The following is a 20,176-nucleotide window of genomic DNA, read 5'->3' as shown; positions in this document are numbered from 1 at the left end:
TTTTATTATTGGCTGGGCAGACGTCACAACTTGAAAACTTTCATGAGTCCTAATTTAACAGTAATTCAGTGGGATTGCACAAGCAGAGCTTTATCAAAGTACGGTGGAACTACTTCCAGTCGCCCACGTCATTGCTTGTTGCATGTATTAAGTGACAGGGCACCGCAAATTCGGTTGATTCCCACAGTGGCCTGGGTGAAAGTTGAGTTTGAATGACCTACTGCAGAGTTGAACGCTGCTGTCGGGGGTCCTGCCAGCTCCACGTGCCAGAGTAAAGCTTGGATTTCTCCTACAACTGTGAACACGAGGCTGACCTGCTTTTTAAGGACAACTGCCTTCACTAAACCTCCATGAAAAAGTGCAAAGCAGTCATTACATCTCAAAAAGTTTCATCCTGTATTGGCAGCGCAGTTGTTGGTGGAGTAATCCAATTTATTATTTTAGCCGTGACCGTTCAGCACTGTCCTTGCACCCAAGTTTCTTTTCTTTTTCTTTTTTTCCAAATGAAGCTCCGGTCTGCATATATGAAATGTTTGTGCGTCAAATGTAGGATGCTGGTAAAAGTGTGTTGCTTGGGCCACAATACAGGAAATGAACAAATGTGGTTTGTATTTTTTTTATGACAATAGTCAATTTACAGACCTGCCTATGTGTGTTTCAGGAGCTGGAGAGTCTGGGAAAAGTACTATAGTGAAACAGATGAGGATCCTTCACGTCAACGGCTTCAATGCAGAGTAAGTAACAAACCTGAACCCTTCACCTCAAGTAGCCACGTCTCAGTATTTATCTTTGTCTTCAAAAAACCAAAACCTTATGCATCTTGAAGGTCTTTCTATTTCTTTTATTTTGGGACATATCGGCCCATCCTGACTCTAACTGTACAAAGACATAAAATTGGCTTGATTAGTCTGATGCAGATCATTTACAGCAGAATCAGCAATCAGCTCTTGAACGTTGGTGGTCTCTTATTAGGAGACTTTTGCAGAACTTTGTGTGGTTTAGTGGTAACAGTTGACTGCTTTAATGGAGGACAAGTAGGACGCTGTGCAAAGCAGTAAAGTAGCGTAATCTCAATATTTATCTGTCTTTGAAACAAACAAGCAAAAAAAATCAACCTGGAGTCAACGTTGAATCCTTCTTTTAAACCTAAAGTAACCGGACACTGCAGACGGGGCATTAAAATCAGAGAGGAGCAATCGCATCTTCTCTCGTCGGCTCTGAGACTTTTTAGCTACCGGGTGACGCCAGACACGCCACGATGTTGTTGTGAGCTCAGCCGAAGTCGCTGGTGCAAAGTGAAAGCATCTTTTTCCAACGTGGAAAGTCTTCCGTGCCCTTTTTTGTTCTGCTTTCAGTGCAGCCGTTGCTGCAGCAGCAACATCGCTCTCGTTTCTTTGCTTTTGTTTTCTTCTGTGGCTTTTAAGTGCAGCTTGCAGCAGCCAAGTCCTGCTTTTGTCCCAGTGAAACGATTGCTGATTGATTACTCAGTGCATTTACTGAGGTTAAAAAAAAAAAAGATCCAATGAGAGCTTTTCAAGATGGACGAGCAGGATTTTAGATGATGGTTGTTAATGATCTGGTCCTGTTGGGCTTATAAAATTAGAGTTAATTTTGCTCAAGTTGACATGTTTACCTCCAAAAAATTCATTAACTGTTACATCTGCAAGCGTTACAATTAATTTTAATGCATCGAAGAAGAAAGAAAGTTGGATGAGGTTCATGGTTCAGGAGCAAACATTATTGGAAGTAAAATGTAAAGTTGTTTAACGTAGAGATAAAATGCTTCAATAACACATTTATTAAATGTTTTGGTGTAGCAGTGCTAGTTTTCCAGTGCTGTGTAATTATTATGAATTTGTCAAGCACTTTCCAGACACAAGGCCCACTGTGTTTTACATAAGCAGCCTATTTTTATTTATAAAAATCCAGTTTAGGCAGCCCAGCGTGCCGTGTCTGGGCAGGAATGGGCATCTGCCATGCATGCGAGATTCACACATCCCGCACGAAAAGCCATTTCTGACGAGTAGAGATGATGGACACTGAATTGTTATGACGCCAAGTGACAAATGAGCATGTCTTTGCTGTGCGCTGGCTAAACAGGTTATTTTGCACTTGGTGGATTTCTTGAGGAGCGACTCTCATGACAATAAACAGGATTTGTTGACCGTTAGATTTAGGTGATGTGCTCTCGGGTTGTTGTCGGCAGAAAGGTGCGTTAACACAGTTGGGTCGACTTCATGGGGATTTTTCATTCCCGGGTATTGAGTTTCTGTTGATTTTCTTCTGACGAGTGAATGCTGACCCTTGAGTTGGATTTCAAATTTCTTTAAGAGGCAAAATGTGAATGGAAATGGAATTATGTTGACGAATGTTAAATGAAAAAAAAAGAAATGGAAACGTAGTGATCCAACCCGACTGATTGGTACTTGTTCGGGATGAGTCCCTTTTTGATTTGAAACGTTTTTATTTTTCGATCTTTGAGTTTCATCCAAGACTCCAGCAGGGCGTCGTTGCACAATTAGTTCTGCAGAGGAACTCTGTTGAGCCCCAGAAAACAGCGGGAAGGTTAACAACAATAAAAATAATGATGACGATGATGCGTCTCTGCCCTTTGTGACGTCACAAAGGGCTTATTTCCAGTGCTGCATGTTACAGCCCTGCTCTGTAGCCTGGAGCGAGCAAAAGAAGAGAAGGATGAGAGAAGGATCTCCCTATGATGAAGGTCCTCCAAACAGAAAACAAACTCTACCAAGCTCAATGTGTAGCGCGCCGTGTGGCGGTATCATGGAACTGCTTCCCTGCGCTCGATTGTTCTGTGAAACTGATTGAACAAGCAAACATCATTCCTTTTTTTTTTTTTTCATACTTTCGCGTCTGTTGCTGTATCTCTGAACCTCTCCCTGTTTCAGAGAGAAGACGCAGAAAATCCACGACATCAAGAACAATATCAAAGAGGCCATTGAGGTAAGAGTCACCTGACACTGCTTCTTTTTTTTTTTTTTTCTTTTTTTCTCAAACGACACACAAAATTGACCGACATGTGTGTTTCGTCGTGCTTTCTACAGACCATAGTAACAGCGATGAGCACCCTCACACCGCCGGTGCAGCTGGCGTGCCCGGAGAACCGGCACCGGATCGAATACGTCCTGAACCTGGTCGGCCAGAAGGACTTTGACTTTCCGTCGGTGAGTAATTCTGCCTGTCTGCCTGCGCATCCCTCTGACTTTTCTTTTGAACAGAAACTGCCTGTCGGCCATAAGCTGCATTGCCATCGCAATAAAAGCAATTTTTCTAAAAAAAAAAAAAAAGTACAATTGCGATTTGCAGGTGTTTCCATTGAAGCCATAAACCTTCGAGAATTAAGTTTGCTTTTGTTTGTTTTACGTTTGTTTGTCTTTGTTTTGTCTTTGTCAAGAAAGGTTGTTGTATTTTTCTCTTTGATCACTTGTAAAAAATATTCCGTCTCCTCCTACGTCCAAACACAACGCGCCATTTTCACTTGAAGTAAACTGGTCACATGACCACGTACGTCACATCCGGTGACGTGTAAATTTGACACTTTTGTGATATACGTCTGAAAAACCAGCCCATGAGAGCGTAAAAACCTTTTAGCGATGTTTGAGAGGTTTTTCGAAGATTAGCCGTTTCCATGAGCAGTTTTCTTTTATTGCGATATTTAGCATAATTTGCCATTTCATGGAAAAGAAAAAAAACAGAGTTTCGTAGGTTTGCTGACGGTGCGACACTGCAGGTGTCCAGCAAACAGTCCTAACTAAATGTCGGATTATCTTAAAAATAAATAACGACATTCATCACAAGCTTGCAACACTCGCGACAACATCCCAGGCCGCTAAATCCCTTGACAGTGTGAGCTAACGCTGAGGTTGACTGATGACCCGAAGAGGGAAGTCTTTGGAGACACTCGTTCTCAGTGGGGACCATCCTGTTGGCGCTATTAGTCGGAGCCAAGAGACCAAAGCGGGACGTGGGAGTTGTGCGCAAGTCTCAGCGGTTAATGCACTAGCACACAAGGTGTTTGTGTTTAATTGAATGAGATCAGAGACGGCTGATTGTCTGAATTTCCCTGCCAGTGTGCTTCTGTGATTGCATAGATTGAACATACTGAGGCTGCACAACCTGAATGTTGGTGTCTATAGATATTCACCATAAGCGCCATAGACAGCCATCTTGTTTGGACTGTTCAATAAATAATAATAATAATAATAATGATAATAATAATAATGATAATAATGAACTTTATTTGTATTGCACCTTTCTTAACATAGTTAGAAAGTGCATACACGGCCATAAGAATGCAGTAACAATAATAGCACAACGTTAAAAAAAACCAACAGAAATTGTCAATAAATACAAAAGGAGAAAGGAGAGCATAGATGGACCAGACTGCTGCTATCAGGGATTTAAAAGGCCTTTTGTTTTTTAAAAGAGATTTAAAATTAGTTAGCAAACTTGATGTCTACACTCAACTCTTGTCTCATAGACACGTGCAATTAAATTTGTTCTCATTTAAAGATCCTGCCATAAGTCACGATTCTGTCGCTTCCACTTCAACATTAAAGAATGACGACTGAAAAAAGTGAAATGAACAAGTTTTGATTGCGGCCTCAAATAAATCGTCCACGGCAAATTCAATTACCTCTCCTCTAAAAACCCTGAACAACAACAGAAAAAAAAAACCCTGCCACCATAATAGAATTTCTAGCTAATGAGGTTAGTGCGTGAAAAGTTGACTCCCGATGGTCAAGCACGCAGAGTCGTCGAGTCTCCCGTGTCATGAGGGGAGCGGCAGCGTTGCCAGCGACCACCGCCGCAGCGCGTGCGACAGACAAAGTGACTCCTGTCGCTTCCTGTCGCCTCCCGTCGCTGCGCCGCCGAAGCGTCTCCCACTCGCCGCGCTGATTCCCCACCACGATCCATTGAGACGCTTCTGGTCAGACGTGGAGGCGGAGACTAAGGACTAAAGCGGAGGGGGGAAGTAACATCAGGAGAGGAAGAGTGACGTTTTTATTTGTCGGGTTGTTTATTTGTTTGTTTATTTCTGGCACGTGACCGCCGATCCTAAAAGGGCTCTCTGTTGGCGAACACGTGACGAGGGTGGCGGCGCCGTGCCGATTGAAAGGGGGGGGGGGTGTCCTCACGTGTGGGAACGTGGACGCGATCTCACGCTTTGTTCCGATGCGACGGCTTATGAGGTCGTGGCGTCTGTCGGAGCAGCGTTTGCTGTAATCTTCAGAAGTTTTGGCAGTGCATGTACAGCCGCCAGTGGCGGGCCGGCAGTGCACGTACAGCCGCCAGTGGCGGGCCGGCGGGGCCAGCTAGGACCTCTCTGCCGGCCTAAGCACACTCGGAAATGTACGCTTTCCCGTAAATATGATAATAAAGTTGTTCCCCAGTAGGATTGACATAGCGGGGTTCCTGTTCGCTGTCAGTGAACGGAACACGGTTAGTTGCAACAGCCAATCAGATCTTGAGTTTCGAGCAGCAGCTGCGGCAGCATGTTGTTTAATCGTTGTATAGTTCACTAGTTTATTGTCTCCTTGGTTTCTTACAAATTGGCGACAATGTGCAGTGTATTGGATAAGAGTTAAAGCTCAAAGTACTTTTGACTGACATATTAAAACTTTGTTGAGGAATCTCTTAAAATTGCAATTTTTTTTGCAAGTTTTGACAATATCAGTGGCCTTAATAGTTACTTAAGTTTTAACTGTGATTGAAACGCTCTGGTTTTCCTCGATAGGTCACCTATTAGAAGGTGATGTCAAGTCTGTGGATTCTCAAGCCGTAGCGTTCAAGGTGGACTAAATATGACGTCACTGATGGCCAGAACATCCTATTGCATTTTAGTTCTTGATTGAATGATGCTGCACTGTCGTGATCGTAGCTGCGTCCTGCTTGCTAATATCTTCAGCAGCATGAGGCTGGCTTGCCGTTTCCTTCTTCTTCTTCTTCTCCTCTTCCTGGGCCTCAGTTCGGCATCACTTCCTGTTTATTTTCACCATCACAACTGAAACGTTATGCCGCTTAAGATCTCGTCTTGGCAGGGTGGAGAGGCCACTTTTCAGACCGACTGCTCTGCAGGTGGTTGTCACCGCACAAGAAGCTGCATGAAAGACTCCAAAATGTCCACGTTGTAAATTGGACTGATTGTCCCAGAGAAATGTTTGAGCGTCTCCGTCCCAGCACAGTGAGGCGTTGCTCTCTCTCTCTCTCTCCCTCTGTCGCTCGCCCACCCACCACCACTATTTACCTTTACACATGCACACACACACAAGCGTCAGCCAGGCACAACACACACGGCATGTGGTGTCAACAGAGACATTGAACGCCCCAGTGCCCTCAGACGCACAAACTCTGTCCTCCTTTATTTCCTCGTCGGACGGCCACTGATACCCTAATGTCTCCCGACCGACTGCACGACCGCAAAAGGAAAAAAAAAAAAAAAAAAGAAAAAAATGGTCATGAGTGTGTAGTCTAACATCTCCCTGTGCTGAAAATCTATGGATATGGTTGTGTCTTCCAAAAAAAAAAAAAACATTACCAGAAATATATGCTTTTTTATTTTATTTTATTAATTTTTTTATTTATTTTAAAAACCGCCTTTTCTAGACGTGGTGCAGTGTGTGATTGCGCCCCTGATGTTTTTTTTCCCGTCGCTCCGCAGGAGTTTTACGACCACGCCAAGAGGCTGTGGCAGGACGAAGGCGTGCGGGCGTGCTACGAGAGGTCCAACGAGTACCAGCTCATCGACTGCGCACAGTAGTAAGTCACCGACTCTTCCACAGCACTCGCACAACATGTTGACCCCGAGGCGCAGGCCACACCCACAGACGGACGTGCTTGGTGGTAGATGGTTGTTTTTGGATTGTTTTGGTTGTTTTTTTTTTTGTTTTTTTTAATGCTGTTTTTCAACATGTTTGGCCGTTTCGTCCCGGATGCAAACAGTCTTTTTGGCCACACAGAGTGAGGGAGTGTGTAACTGTGTGGAATGCAGTGACATCAAACCTCACTTTTTGCCTGTTGTTCTTCCTTTTGTTTCATTTTGTAAAACATGGCGTTTCACAGCAAATCGACCTGGTTTGCGCATCGAAAGGATTAAAATATGATCATCGCGTCTGTCTTTTTTTGAAACTGCAGTGGCAGGACTGTCAGATGACGATGATGATGATGATGATGACGATGATGATGATGATGATGATGATGATGATGAACGTCTAATTTTTATCTTGGCTTTGCTTTACGAGCTTAAAGCGCTAAAATTAAGAAAAGAAAACCTTCGAAGTCTTGCAGTTTTAAGTACACACTCAGACACTGTGGTAACTGTGATGTAGACTGAGGATACTGAGGATACTGCCTCATGATGTTTTGAACTGGCACACATTCCAGAGCCCTTCATCTGGTCTCCCTTCTAATTCGTACATCTTCAAAATCCATTATTACCCTCGATCACTCCAACCAATCACGTGACACAGACAGTCAGCGGCTTCCGCACGGATCCCAGCATCAGGTTCCTGTTTGTGACTTTGCTGTTGGATGAATGTTCTCAGTCCAAATGCCGTCGGCTTCAGGTTCGGATGATTTGCGGGTGACGCAGACGCTGCCATTGAGAATTTCGTTCCTCCACCTGCATCTTCTCCTCTCTTTGTACATTGCGAGCGCTCAATCTTTCCTCCCTTGACTTTTCCTCCTCATACATTTCTGTCCATTCTGTACGAAACGGCAGAGGAACGGCCGCCGCCGCCTGTCATTTCCACAACGGCTCGCGAGTAATTGACACAAAGATGAGAAAGAGGCCCAAACAGTTTGCGTGTAGCAGCAGCAGCAGCAGCAGCAGCTTTTCCAGCATTTGGGAGCAAACATGGCCGAGGCTGAGTCATCCTCGGATGGGAGGATGAGTAGAGGAAGGGGAGGGGAGGGGTGTGGAGGGGGCTTCGTCTGGGGAGGAGGATGCTCATCTGCGAAGCCTGTCGCCTGCACCGCTTCCAACCAGCGCGTCGCCTCTGCTCGCCACAACACGCACTCATCCCACGCCAGTGGACTTTCACAATAAAACAACATGTATTTATTAAAGATAAAAGTCTGTTTGATTGATTTGACTCCCCTTCCCTCTCCCCCTCGCCGTCCCCGTCGGTCAGCCCTCAGCTGGGTGAGATGGTGCGCTCCAGTATTTAGTCCCATCCCTCCTCAGTCTCTCACAGTTCTGCACCAAAGAGACTCGGCTTGGCTCCTCCGCTTCTTCTCTCTCTCTCTCTCTCTCTCTCTCTCTCTCTCTCTCTCTCCCCCCCCCTGTCTGTCTGCCTGTCTGTCTGGAGTGGACCCACTCAGCCGCTCCAGATCAGGAGCTGATAGACTATTAATAGCGCCTGTGGTTAGGTATCCATGGCAGCCATGCTGGAGGCACGGCGCCGGCGAGCTATTTTTGAATTCTGCTCTGTAATGTCAGACAGGCGCCACTACACTTTGATTCCCTCCCTCCGCCTCCGCCTCCTGCTCCTCCACCTCCTCTTGCTGCTCCTCCTCCTCCTCCTCCTCTACATCATCATGCTCTCTCCAGTCCATCCTGTCTTTTTGTCTTCCTCTCCGACCGTCGAAATCTTGGCCCAAGATTTTCTTTTTCTGCTCACCGTTTTTTTGTTTGCTTGTTTTACACCGAGTTAAAGATAATGCAGTGCACTCTCAGTTTTAAGGAGCACTTGTTTTTACGCGTCGTCGTCGGTTCTGCTTAACAGTCTGATATTTTATCTTGTCGATTCAAACGCTCAATCTCAATCCTCACAAAGCAAATTTTCTCCAATTTCACTTTTTCTAGCATCTCTAATCCATCACAGATCCAGTGATTAAACAGTGTTTGGCAGTATTGCATCATTCATTAACTGCGTCCCGTTGGGTTTCGCCTGTATCTTTTGTTTAAATCTACATTTCATGTGAGAAGATTATTGAAGGTTTTCGTCAAAAAGCTGTTCACATTTTATGCCAAGTGGACTTCGTCATCTAACAGTCCACTGTGGCTTGAAAATTATTTTTTTTCTAAATAAATAAACTTGCCATACCTAGTTACTATAGCAGGATCACTGAGGCTGTAATGAGGTTGGATCTTTAACTGGAGAGTTCTGCTGTGGAGCTCCAAGGTTCTGACTAATCTGTGCTGCACTGTTCTTTTGTGTCTCTTCAGTTTCCTGGACAAGATCGACATTGTGAAACAGAATGACTACACTCCAACAGATCAGGTGGGTGAATCCCTGCCATGTTAGAGTCACACAACCCAAGATTGAGTAAAAACACTGTCTGTCATGAGTGACATACAGTCTGGTCCTGTAATGCACTTGATAGCACAATTTAATGTCGGGAGAGCAAGCTGGTTGATGATCTCCTCTTTAATTCATTTTGTAAGTATAGATTAATGTCCCTGTCAGGTTGATTTCATACCACAGTCCTTGTACTAAGTCTTGAAATAAAACTTAAAAATTACAAAAATCAAATAACCTCCATCTCCCAGTCTGAGCCACAAATCATAGACATTGAAGCATGTTTGCAGTGAAATAGTTTAAAATTCTGAACAATATAATAATCTTGGCCCTCCGTTTGCCTCACCTGTCCATGTCTTTTTGTTTCAACCAGGACTTGCTGCGGTGCAGAGTACTGACCTCAGGAATCTTCGAGACAAGGTTCCAAGTGGACAAAGTTAATTTCCAGTGAGTAAAAACACGGAGAAAAGTGCAGTGAAATAATTCCAGTGAATGAATCCTGCTCCACCGCCGGCCAACGTGTGGAGTTCAGAATTATAAATGAGCCGCTTCTCCACAAGAGGGCGACATTTGACCTGTTTAGTGCACTGATTCCTCGCGTTTGATTTCCGCAGTATGTTTGACGTCGGCGGTCAAAGAGACGAGCGCCGGAAATGGATTCAGTGCTTTAACGGTAGCCTCACTTTCTGTCCCACGTTGCTTCCGACACTCTGCAGCTCCTACAACATTCTCACTCATCTGTTGTTTGTTGCGACTCTCTGGCCCACAGATGTAACAGCCATCATCTTCGTGGTGGCCAGTAGCAGCTACAACATGGTGATCAGAGAGGACAATCAGACCAACCGTTTACAGGAGGCCCTGAACCTGTTCAAGAACATCTGGAACAACAGGTGACAGCACGGCCTCCATGTATTGTTTGCATTCATGCCACTCTCTGTTATTGGGAGTTAAGGTTGCAAAGTGTTTTGACATTGTGAGAAAATACTTTATTTTAAAAAAAAACACAATGCTGTCAGAGAAATTAATCGATGGATAGATTTTCTTTTTAAGTGGTGTTTATGCATCATCTCATTTCCTCCAGAAGTAATCAGAAAGGGAACTTGTGTAGATGCTAGTGTTGTAGTTAAGACCACACAAACCGAGACCAAGACATTATGAAGACTAGAGAGTATTGAGATGGAGACAAGACCAAGACATTTGGTGTTCGAGACCAAGTTAAGACCAAGACTTTATATATCAAAGAAAAATAACAACAAAACAGAAAAAAAAATGACCAGTATCTTTTTTTAAATTCGAGTTTTCTTCCAAATCGAACAGCAACATCTCTCTTCAGCAAGGCATCTTTTAATAATTTCCTTGGCCATTTTGCTGCTTTGCAGCAAAATCGAGCCATTTTAAAAACAAAAACAACAAAACAGCTTTGCTTCATAAAATTAAAAGATAAATTAACTCGGAAGAAGGGGGCAGGGTGTCACTCTGGGTGCCACAAACAGAGCGTAAAACGGCAGCAGCTGGGCTCTTTTCCATTATCTGTCATTGTAGTGTTGGCTGAGTCTTGACTGGTCTTCATCCAAAATCTCCAGACCGAGACCCTTAAAATGTGGTCTCGAGACCAAGACCAATTTCAAGTACTACAACACTAGTAGATGCAAATGGAGTTTGCAGTTTTGTGCACTTTCATTACATACAATAGGACAGACTTGGACAGAGCTGAATACTCTCTCAAAAATAAAAATAATAAAAACTGCAGAAAGAGAAGCTTCTGGCTCCAAGTTAGCTTTTTCTGCACCACTCCGGAGACATGTGACACAACAAGCATCTTCTTGTCTCACTCGTTCGGCTTGACGTGGCGGTTGAGATGAGTTGTTTAGTTGTGCCGCTCTGGGGAAAAAAAAAAAAAAGAACGCAGACGAAGGAAAAGAGGTGACCGGGAGTTTGGAAAACAACGGCTGCTGCGTAGAGAGATTAGCAGATGCTGATGTTGACAGTTTGACTGTTAAGCGGTGCTCAGTGGATTCACAGTGGCCTCTTGGTGTTTGTTTTTCTTTTTCAACCTTTCTCCTCAGGTGGCTGCGGACCATTTCTGTCATCTTGTTCCTAAACAAACAGGACCTCCTTGCAGAAAAGGTGTTGGCGGGGAAGTCCAAAATAGAGGAATACTTCCCGGAATTCGCCCGCTACACCACACCTGATGATGGTGAGCACAAGTCCTCACACACGGCGCCGACTCCAGTCTCTGAGATCCTAAACCTGCCTTCACGTCACTGGTCCCATACAAATAATACCTATGGACAAATGTCATCATTTGGGTTATTTGACGGAGTTCTGTTGACAAACTTTGTGTGAATGCTCAAAACTTCAATTTCAGTGGCAGCATTGTACCTAAAATAATTTGCTGAGGTGGAGCTGCTCTGAAGAAATGCACTGAAAGTGTATTTACTATCACGACCACAAGAGGTCGTCCTTCACAAACAGACCGCGGCTGTTCCATTTTGCTGTCACTTGACGACGGCGACTCAAAGACTTTTCCTCACTCGCGTGGAGACTCATGCGCTGTAAAGTGACAGGCCTTACTCCTGAGAGGGCAGACTGAAAACTGAGTGACTTTTCTTCTTCTTTCACAGCAACACCGGAGCCTGGAGAAGATTCGCGCGTCACGAGGGCAAAGTACTTCATCAGAGACGAATTCCTGGTACGTGAACAAGCTAAACATGCCCCGGTTGTGGTGACGATACATGAGCCCGTCCCTCCGTCGGCTTCCGACACGGTGTCTTTAGGCTTTAGTGCGACTAATAGGCGAGAACTTCTATGAGGTGGATGAATACATAAAGTGAGAGGTGGCATGGAATTGCTCTTGTCCACTCGCAATGCTGAGTGGGCAAGTGATCTCAACGCGCAGTCGCGCAGATCTCAAATGATCTGCGCGACTCGTATCGCCCCCTAGTGTGGGGGAGGAGGACACGCTCCCGTCAATAATTCGATTTTCTCAGCTGGATGTAAACGGGTACAAGGAGAGAAGATCAATTCGACGAGAAAACCGAATTGTGAGCTTAGTCCGATTGAGCTCTGCACGTAAACGTACTGACTGAGGAAGTGCATCCTACTGAGGAAGACGTGGCCGAAACACGTTTGTGATTGGTCCTAGATGCCCGTTAGTAAGATGAATAAAGACTTTTGAGATGGACACTTGTCGCGCGCTGTTTTTCATTTGTTGGATCGAATTTCCTCGGCCTTGCACCTCATTAATGTTGTTTTTTTTTCAGTTGAGACTGCATGTTTCTATCCATTTTCTTCAATTCCATTCATCCATTTTATCCATCACCGCTTATCCTGAATTCATGAGGGCGGAGCTTATCCCGGCTAACTGGGTAACCTTTAGCTCGGCCTCTAGCTAACCGGGTTATAGCCTGGACAAGTTCATCACAGGAGCCACAACGCACTCTTTTTCTTTTTTTTTTGCCGTCACTGACCTCACTTGTTGTGGTCTCTCTGCAGAGGATCAGCACGGCCAGCGGAGACGGCAGGCACTACTGTTACCCCCACTTCACCTGCGCCGTGGACACGGAGAACATCCGCCGCGTATTCAACGACTGTCGAGACATCATCCAGCGGATGCACCTGCGGCAGTACGAGCTCTTGTGATGTAACAAAAAAAAAAATCAACGGTGTTTTGGCCAAAAAGAAAAACCCAACAACAGCAGTCGGGACTGAGGAAAAAAAAAGTAAACCCTGAACTTTGAGTCTCTGAACTCCCCACTCGAGTTCTTGTGAACACTCCGGGGGGGGGGGCCAATAAGCAACACACGTGCACACACACACACACACACACACACACACACACACACACACACACACACATACACACACACACTTAAAATGAACACACCCTGAACCCACAGGTGACCCCCAGTGCAAACTTCCTCCCTGCAGTAGCATTTCAGTGGAAGTGCTCGACGGAGTGGGAGGACACACTCGCATTCTTCTGTCCACCTCCGACCGCACTCCTGCTACTCACTGGACATCTCATGTTACCTTCACCCGGCCAGGAACCCGAAGTGACGCGGTGCGAAACCCATGTTCTCCGCGAGCTACTCAAAGAGAAGGAACTGCTGAGGGAACTGCGAGCAGAGACACCACTGATCGGGACGGACGAGCTGAATCGTATCTGAGGTTCAAACTTAAAGCACTATGCTCAGGACTCGACTCAAAACTGTGTTGCACCAGTCCTTCCTATCACTTTTGCGCACGCACACAACGCACACACACACACACACACACACACACACAAGCACGCATACATATCCACCAGTCTGAACACGGGATCTGCTCGGACACAGAAACGTTTCACGGTGTGCTCTTTACTGGACCTCACAACCTGCACGGGTCGGGAAAAGGGGAACTAAGCGCACGGAGTCGCCGCCGAGCGTCGCGTTTGCCGAGCTCGTCATCGACGGCGTCGCTTCCAGCGGCCACGTTGTGACCGCTCAGGCTGCGGAAGAAAAAGACGAGGAAAAACAGAACGGAGGGGGGCAGAGCTGAATGCAATGTGAATTTCTCTGCCAGTCCAGAACTGTTTGGCGCCCTCTAGTGGAACTGTCCCCAACGTCTGACTCTTTGCCTTGGCTGGCGGTGAAGTGAAAACACGAGGAGGATACATTGAGTTTTAAACAGAGAGATGCCAACTTTTATTGAACTTAAAACCAACGGAGGGCAAAAAAAAAAAAAAATGAAAACGACAACAAAGAATTCCTCCGACAGTACAGTACCGCATAAGTTAAAGAAAACTCATCTCGTCATGATTGACCCTGTTTTACTGTCTACACAGCGTTCTTTTTAGTTGGTTGTTTTTGTTTTGGGCGGGGGAGGGGTCTTATTTTGTGCCATTGTGCCCCGTGCACTCGCTTCACTTCTTTGCTGTCTCATCAATCCTCCCGTCTCTTCACTCCATCTCTCCAACCTCACCCTCTCCAACCACCACCACTTCCCCCACTCGCCTCACTCCCCTCACAACCCCTGCTTTCCCAGCAGTGCTGTTTTGTTTAAAAGGAAAATAAAGTCTGATAATCCTGGATTACACACACACACACACACACACACACACACATACATATATATATATATATATATATATATATATATATACATATATATATTAAAAAAAGACAACATGACAGTAATAACGAAACACAGTTTCACCCTCTCTTTTTTTTTTTATATCACGCTTTCAAACGAGCTCCCGCTGTCACCCTCCCCTCCCCACCCGACATCCCCTGCTCCTCTTGTTTGTCTGTCCTCACTTCACTGCTGAACTATTATTCTTGTACAGACTGTAAAATGTATTATTTTGTACAACTTTATTGAGAAAACATTAACTTTTAGAAGATCCCTGTGCCTTGATCACGACTGTACGTGTGTAATGAGCTAAAGTGGGTGTCATACTGCGCTGTATAGCTTGGCCAATCCCCTCCTACCCCCCCCCCCCCAAAAAAAAAACCTCTTCCCCCGTCGTCCTCGCCATTCGCCAACTCTCTCCTCCTCCTCCTCTTTCTTTTTTAAAATCCATCAGTCTCTTCCCCTCTCTTGCTTTTCCCCTCTGTCTCCCTCTTTGCTCAGGGACGGAGCGCACCCATTAATAGCTTTGGTTTTTTTTTTTCTTTCTCTCTCTCCCTCCCCAATCCTCCCATTCTGTCTTTATGATTTAAATGTCTATTTTTGGATCCATATACCCCCAGAAAAGATAACTATATGAAATGTATATGGGTTTTTAAAAAATATTTTACTAGAATCAAATGAACCTTTACAAAATGTACACCTGACAGTGTGCGTATTGCTATAACTTAAATCCTTTCAACTGAGGTTGTGTTCAGGTTTCTTTTGTTTCTCCTGTCGACGTATGGAAAAATTACCTTTTAAGGGGGGTTAAAGAGATGATAGATGCAAAACATTGCTTGTTTCTACACAAATCTTATTCTTTTGCATAAAAAAGGCCAAAAATGACAAAAAATAAATTATTTTCAATTTATTTTATGACAGGAGGGGGGGAATGTCCTCCTTCCTTGCCTTGCACAGTAGAGGCGGCCTGTACAGTATTAGCATCTCTCTCATTTCAGTGCCCTAGTCTTCATTTAATGTGTACATCAAATTATGGGTCTCTACTTTCTGAACAGAAGCTCTAAGAAATAAAGTTTTTTTTTTGGTGCAGATAGCAATGGGTGTGTCATTTAATGCACAAACACAATCAAACCACACACCTTATTTTAATTCACGACATCAGTTGTAAATTCTGTCAATTTATTTATTGCGATCGTGCGCTTACGTCTTAATCGGCTGGCAGTGTTTATGCCAATCTACTGTGCAGGAAATGGAGTTTCCTTCTCGCTAGCTACTCATTTCCTCTGACAATGGACAATGAAGATTGCGAAATACCGGAGAGGGAACATCATCTGGTTTTGAAGCTCAGCAATGTGGAAATACAAGTTCTGTAGCTCTGTAACAGTAGTGTAACTGCTGCGTCTTAATCCGGCTGCTGTTTTGTCACCATAGTTTACAATGCTAAAGGACTAGTTCACGGATGGAAAAGGACTTTTCCCCTCACATTATTTAGCAGGGTTTTTTGTCTGTTAGTAACCCAACACGTGCCAATCTCTAAAAATACATCTCTCTATGGACATTTCTTTTCTTTTTTTTTAACACAAGCAATTAGCCTTTGTGACTTACAATATGCAGATACACATTGGTGTATGAGTATAAACAGTTGTCGATTACCCTAATCTATGTGTTGTATTTTTGGACGCTGAGAGTAAGCTAAGCTAGCTATGCTGTGCCCTCACATAACGTGGTATTTATTTTATCTATTTATTTATTTTAACGTGGTGCGCTTTTCAATTACTTTTACGTTTTCACCAATTTTCTGGTTACTGTTGCCTTTAAAGGTCATGGCAGCACCATACCCCTTTACAGTGGTCAAGCACCCACAACAAATAAAATCCTGCACCAATTTAGGTCATAGTCTTGTCAAGTGAAGGCTTATTAGGCTATCGGGTTATTAGGTTTCCAGGTAACGCTTGAGGGTTAAAGTTAGACTCTCGCATATTGTGGTTCGGGTTTGGGTTAGACTATGGAGAAGTTGGGAAAATAAGGCAATATTATTATTGTAAAGGAGCCAGATTCAGTTGAGAGACTAAAGAACAGTTTTCACTTGGCAAAAAGCAGGTCATTTAGGGAAATTGAATTATTAAAATTTCCCGTGGAAGATGACAGAAATGTAAAAAATGGGCATTTTTCCGTGGGAAAATTATAGTTAAGTTTTAATAGAGCCGTTCCTCCTATAAAGGTAGAGTGTTCCGATAATACGCCTCAATGGTGTTAATTTTTTACTGCAATTTCTTTTGATTTTTCAAAAGGTACATTTTTATTGGATGGGCGAGATCAAGCGGTAAATGGGTGGGGAAAGACACGGTACTGGTGGGGATGACAAATTCCTTTTCCCGTGTGAACGATAAAGAAACCAACTGACTTTCCACGCGTGGCCACGCCCCTTGCACCACGTCACCTTCCGCCTTCCCCGCTAGCACTGTTAGCACTAGCGCGCTAGCCGTCAGCAGCTGTCGGTGGCAGTCAGTCAGTGCAGCCAGCCAGTCCTAGAAGGGAGTGCGTGTGTAGTCACCATCCTCCTCCTCCTCCTTCCCTGCCAGAGAGAAAATCCGCGGACGGCCGGCCGGATTGTAAACTCGGCGAGCCAGCCGCTTCACATAACCGGGCTACCGGCGGTAAACCACTGTTGTCCTCGCTGTCACGTCAAGAAGAAGCCCTGGGACATGGCCAGACCAGAACAAGTCCTACTGCTAGAGCCACAACACGAACTGAAATTCAGAGGTAACGTTAAAGCCGAAGCGGGGGGAATAGGGCCGGACACCAGGTGGCGAACCTGTGCACTGTCATACGTGTTCGCTCCGTCGACTTCTGGTCGACCGTTGTAACATTTGTCAGAGCCACCGCAGGTCTTTGGAGAAACAGACTCAATTTGCTCGCTTGTTATATGCGCAGTGGCGATGACAGGTGAACCGCCGCTGTGTACGACGACGTGCTAACTAGCGAGCTAAGGAGCATTCCGGCTAGCTAGCCTAGCTAGCTGTCATTGCAGCGTCAGTGCAGCAGGCCCGCCATCCCGTTCCCAAGCGTAAATTCACTCAATTTGAACTCCGCTATTTCACATCCTCTAAACTACCGTACTGTGGCATGATAACCATGCTCGGCGATGTGTCTCATTCGCAGTGTTTTTCGGTTTCAGGTCGCCGTTAAGTGACTTTTCCAGCATTTTCCACGACTGGCTTGTCATTGCTCAACGTTCGCCTTCTTACTTCACGACGTTGTAAGCTATTGGGCTTTAACCGAGAGCTTTTCTCGCAACCTGAATTCTTCCCCAGCTTTTCAGTATCCGCATGCAACGCTTATGAAATTTCAGCCTTGGTATGTGTTACATGGATAATGAGTGTTTCCAGGTATAATAATTAGCCTTTGGGTGTGTGTGATATTGCTGTAGCAGTTGGTTGAGAAATAATGGCCTGAGTTGATTGGATCCGTGTGTCGTGGGATCTTTTCCTGATTGATTATTGCAGAGCACTAAATGCAAGGAGATAACCCAGCCAGCGTTGTACACGCCCACTCACGTACACAGTTTCTAGAACAAACCGTGCATCAAATTAGTCTCGTTTTCTATGTTTCTTATTTTGTCCTATCTACTGTGTCTTTTAAATCTATATTAATGCCTCTCGTTTGTACATTGTTGCTGAGATTTCTTAGTCCACCAGAAGGAGTAGCACACAAATTTTCGTTTCTTCAGGACAATGACAGAGACTGTCCTGATTTTTATTTGTATTACACCCATTTTCCAACTACTATTCCCTGAGATGAAATATACAAATAATTGTACTAAAAAAATCCTTTAATTCCTGCTGTTTTTTGAGTACCTGCCATATGTCCAGAGGTGGACAGGAAGAAGTTTTAAGAGGTTGGGTTTGCTGTGGGGTTTTCTATTCATCTTAAAGAAGAAAGTGATCTATTAGTGCCTTTTGTGAGATCATAAAGGGCCAGTTTCTTGTGTATTTTTAAGCCTTCCTTAAAAAGGTATACTCAGCAAAATAATGAATGGGTGGACTGTCCTCGTTTATAGAAAGTTGCCCAGATGGGGACATACATTGGTAGAGGAACTTGGCATCATATGGGATCAGTTGTGAACGGGCTTGCAAAGTTCCTCTGTGGAATCAGTCAGGACGGTTCAAGCTGTGATTCACTGTTGCGTTGGCTAGAAAATATCATAGATCTCATCTATGATATTTTCCGCCAACCCATTTTTTTTGTATTTGTAAAAAAAAACAACAGAGTTTGGAATGTTTGATGAGCAATTTTTTGAGTGACTCGGCTTCAACTTCTTTGCAGGTTAACAGCACGCGCGTTTGTGACCCCTGTCGGAGACGCAACCGGCGTAGACAAACACCCTGCGTGACGCTGTCGTTTTTTTTGTTTTTCTGTGCTCCTCAGGCCCGTTCACAGATGTCGTCACTGCCAATCTGAAGCTCAGCAACCCCACAGAAAGAAATGTGTGTTTCAAAGTCAAGACAACTGCGCCTCGCAGATACTGCGTGCGCCCTAACAGTGGCGTCATTGATGCTGGGGCATCCATAAGTGTTTCAGGTTTGTTACAAAATAAAATAAATGTGTTCATGTGTTGGGCTCGTTGTTGTCATGCTGTGACAGTACTTGCCATAGCGATGGTAACTGGAGTGCTGTTTTCTCACAATATCACCAGTCAGTGACTCTGTTCTCTCCCTCTCTCTCTCAGACATTCAAAGAATAATATTAAATTCTGATGCTCCAGATTAAAGTACAGCGTTTTAAATTTGTCAACTGTAGTTCTAAGAGTAGAAGGAGGAATGCTCAGGTTCAGTCTAGCCCGTATAGGGTTCCAGATTTCCGAGGTAAATCCATAAGCTTCAATTATAAAGAGGTCTTAATGGTGTGACGGTGCATCTGTCTCAGAGGCATTTCTGCATGGATTTCTAAAATCCATACAGGCCCAAAGTGAGCGCTGCACGGAAAGAAAGAGAAAAAAAAACACAGAAAACACTGACACGGTGCTATCGTGTTTCATGTCATCTGAGAATAGAAGACGGAAAGGGAAATAAAAGAAAAAGGTCGGCACATTGAATAGGACCATTGATTGACAAACAAAAAATAGAACTGCGTTTTCCAAATAATTTGATATTAATTTGTCCAAAAATATCTTGTGGATATTGATACTATTTCTCAGCATTTTGCCGTGTGTTTGTTCTCATACGGCTCATTTGACACATCCAGGCGGGCACAAGAAAGAGATACTGGTGATGGATCAGCGCATGAAGACACTCGCGGCTCTTCTGTCCGTGTGAATGTCTCCGGGATGACGTGTGAGCCTTTCTCCGATGACCTGACGCGCTTTTCCTTCTGTTTGTGTCCACAGTGATGCTACAGCCTTTTGATTACGACCCCAACGAAAAAAGTAAACACAAATTCATGGTGCAGTCCATGTTGGCCCCTTATGACATGACTGACATGGAAGGAGTCGTAAGTACCAAGCACTCATTTTTAAGATTGTGTTCTTGAAATTTGTATTTGTGTATAGCACAGAAACAATTGTACAATATTTTGATATTTGATTGAAATAAATAAATTAAGCAGGAGGGAAAATGGTGAATACTGTGACATGTTTGCCAATATTGTACTAATGTGAAGAAGTGTTGAACATGGTGCTGCAGTGATTGTTTTAATCAATAACTACATTTTTTTGTGTATACTTTAGTCCACTAGAGGGTGCTGAACGTTTACAATTCGGTTGACAAAAACATTGCGCACTCAACGTGAAGATCATATTGCGT

At 44.3% G+C, this 20,176-nt stretch overlaps 1 protein-coding gene across 2 annotated transcripts in view; it reads left to right on the top strand.

Moving 5' to 3' along the window:
* The window catches only part of gnas (GNAS complex locus), a 28,910-nt gene that overhangs the window by 4,640 nt on the left and 4,094 nt on the right, over positions 1 to 20,176 (top strand). The window contains exons 2-16 of one of the 2 annotated variants that reach the window (XM_076026229.1): positions 662 to 734; positions 2,910 to 2,964; positions 3,066 to 3,185; positions 6,683 to 6,780; positions 9,191 to 9,245; positions 9,637 to 9,710; positions 9,878 to 9,936; positions 10,033 to 10,153; positions 11,330 to 11,460; positions 11,888 to 11,955; positions 12,759 to 12,889; position 15,871; positions 17,066 to 17,138; positions 18,804 to 18,956; positions 19,762 to 19,865. In XM_076026229.1, the coding sequence (XP_075882344.1) occupies positions 662 to 734; positions 2,910 to 2,964; positions 3,066 to 3,185; positions 6,683 to 6,780; positions 9,191 to 9,245; positions 9,637 to 9,710; positions 9,878 to 9,936; positions 10,033 to 10,153; positions 11,330 to 11,460; positions 11,888 to 11,955; positions 12,759 to 12,889; position 15,871; positions 17,066 to 17,138; positions 18,804 to 18,956; positions 19,762 to 19,865 (1,316 nt within the window). Of the gene's footprint in view, positions 1 to 661; positions 735 to 2,909; positions 2,965 to 3,065; positions 3,186 to 6,682; positions 6,781 to 9,190; positions 9,246 to 9,636; positions 9,711 to 9,877; positions 9,937 to 10,032; positions 10,154 to 11,329; positions 11,461 to 11,887; positions 11,956 to 12,758; positions 15,469 to 15,870; positions 15,872 to 17,065; positions 17,139 to 18,803; positions 18,957 to 19,761; positions 19,866 to 20,176 lie in introns of those variants that run through there. The other variant, XM_076026228.1, reaches the window with a different exon arrangement.

The sequence above is a fragment of the Nelusetta ayraudi genome, unplaced genomic scaffold (genome assembly GCF_046127955.1).
Source record: "Nelusetta ayraudi isolate G7.1 ecotype Tasmania unplaced genomic scaffold, CSIRO-AGI_Nayr_v1 ptg000019l, whole genome shotgun sequence".
Lineage (NCBI taxonomy): Eukaryota > Metazoa > Chordata > Actinopteri > Tetraodontiformes > Monacanthidae > Nelusetta > Nelusetta ayraudi.
The sequence above is the reverse complement of the archived record's forward strand: the minus strand, read 5'-3'. Positions and strand labels throughout refer to the sequence as shown.